Source organism: Benincasa hispida, chromosome 6 (assembly GCF_027475165.1).
Source record: "Benincasa hispida cultivar pf3 chromosome 6, pf3_genome.v1.1, whole genome shotgun sequence".
Classification (NCBI taxonomy): domain Eukaryota; kingdom Viridiplantae; phylum Streptophyta; class Magnoliopsida; order Cucurbitales; family Cucurbitaceae; genus Benincasa; species Benincasa hispida.
The window spans coordinates 39571925-39573871 of NC_143483.1; the positions used below are offsets into that span (position 1 = coordinate 39571925).

Below are 1947 nucleotides of genomic sequence, written 5' to 3' on the forward strand. Positions count from 1 at the left end.
TCAAGAGGATAAAAAGTATGAAAGAAAGAGTTGGTAATTCTAAAGAGTAGTGGTTATATAAAAAGTAAGATAAATCCATAAAAGAAAAATATCAAAAGGATACTCAAAACAAGATTCTTCCTTGATGAGTTTGTGTTGCTTATCAACGCAGGGACTACACTTTTCTTCTTTATTCTGGATTCCTTAGGTCCACAGAGGTCTTTTCGCGATGAAAGTCTCCTCCGTGATACATCTTGACTCTTTGTCCATTGACCTTAAATGTGCTGGTCCCTTCTTTATTTGTTAATTCGACCGCACCGTGCGGGAATACTTCTTTAATTATGAATGGTCCAGACCAACATGATTTCAATTTTCCCGGAAATATTTGTAGCCTAGAATTGAATAGAAAGACCTTCTGAGCAACCTGGAGATTCTTTCACACAGTCGTTTGTCATGCCAACGCTTTGTACGTTCTTTGTAGATCTTGGCATTTTCATATGCTTGAATTCTCCATTCGTCCAGCTCGAGTAACTGAAGTTTTCTCTCTTCCTCTGCGGCCTTTAGATCAAAGTTAAGTTTCTTCACTGCCCACAGTGCCTTATGCTCTAATTCCAGCGGTAGATGATATGCCTTCCCAAACACCAGCGCATACGGGGACATGCCTATGGGTGTTTTATAGGCAGTTCTATATGCCCACAAGGCATCGTCAAGCTTCATGGCCCAATCCCTTCGTGAGTGATTCACCACCTTTTCTAGAATTAGCTTGATTTCTCTATTAGACACCTCGGCTTGGCCGTTTGTCTGGGGGTGATATGTGGTGGCGATCTTATGACGGACATTGTACTTAAGCAGTAGTTTGTTAATGATGCCATTGACAAAGTGGGAGCCTTCATTACTTATTATGGCATGTGGGTTGCCAAAACGAGTGAAGATGTTTCTCCGTAAGAATTTGTAGACTGTCGTCGCATCGTTTGCGACGCATGATACCGCTTCAATCCACTTGGAGACATAATCGATGGCCAACAAAATGTATTTGTGACCATTTGATGGTGGAAATGGTCCCATGAAGTCTATGCCTCACACGTCAAAGAGTTCCAATTCCAATATAATATTCATTGTGCGTTGAACATTATAGAATAGTCTCGTGCGTTGAAAGAGTCCCATGAAGTCTATACCCCTGAAATGTTTCCCATGCGTTGGCACTTGCTGCATTTCATAGAATAGTCTGCGCATCCTTAAATAAAGTTGGCCAATAATACCCTCTTTGTAGAACTTTTGCTATTGTACATTGTCCCTCGAAATGTCCACCATAGGGTGAGTCATGGCATTGAAAAAATATGCGCTGAAAAGCAATCTTTGGCACACAGAGTCGCAAGATCTGGTCTGGTCCCCTTCTATAAAGATTCGGTTCATCCCAATAGTAGGATTTACATTCATGCAGTAGCCGCTTCTTTTGGTGGGCTGTGTAATTTTTCGAAAATTGCTCGCAAACCAGGAAATTGACAGCATCTATGTACCATGGCAATTCTTCAAGTTTGAACAACTGCTCATCTGGAAAGGATGTGTTCACCTCTGATTGAATTCGATCTACTTCCGGATTCTCTAATCTCGATAGGTGGTCAGCGACCTGGTTCTCCGTTCCCTTGTGGTCAATTATTTCCATGTTAAATTCTTGGAGGAGGAGAACCCATTGGATTAGCCTCGACTTTGCATCTTTTTTGGTCATTAAATATCTTATTGCTTAGTGGTCAGTGTGAACTATAACTTTGTATCCCAATAAATACGGTCTAAAATTTTCAAGCGCAAAGATTACCGCAAGAAGCTCCTTCTCTGTGGTAGTGTAGTTTGTCTGGGCGGAGTTCAATGTTCTACTCGCATATGCGATGGGGTGCAACATTGTCTTTTCCTTCTGTGTTAACACTACCCCCATCGCATAACCGCTAGCATCGCACATCAAATCGAATGGCT

The 1947-nt window shown here is 41.6% G+C and overlaps 1 protein-coding gene across 1 annotated transcript; it reads right to left on the reverse strand.

Moving 5' to 3' along the window:
- Positions 1-1192: 1192 nt before the first annotated feature.
- LOC150035647 (uncharacterized) lies at positions 1193-1705 on the reverse strand. Its single transcript, XM_090314384.1, has one exon. It carries the CDS (start codon positions 1703-1705, stop codon positions 1193-1195), a length of 513 nt encoding a protein of 170 aa, XP_090170510.1.
- Positions 1706-1947: the final 242 nt, after the last annotated feature.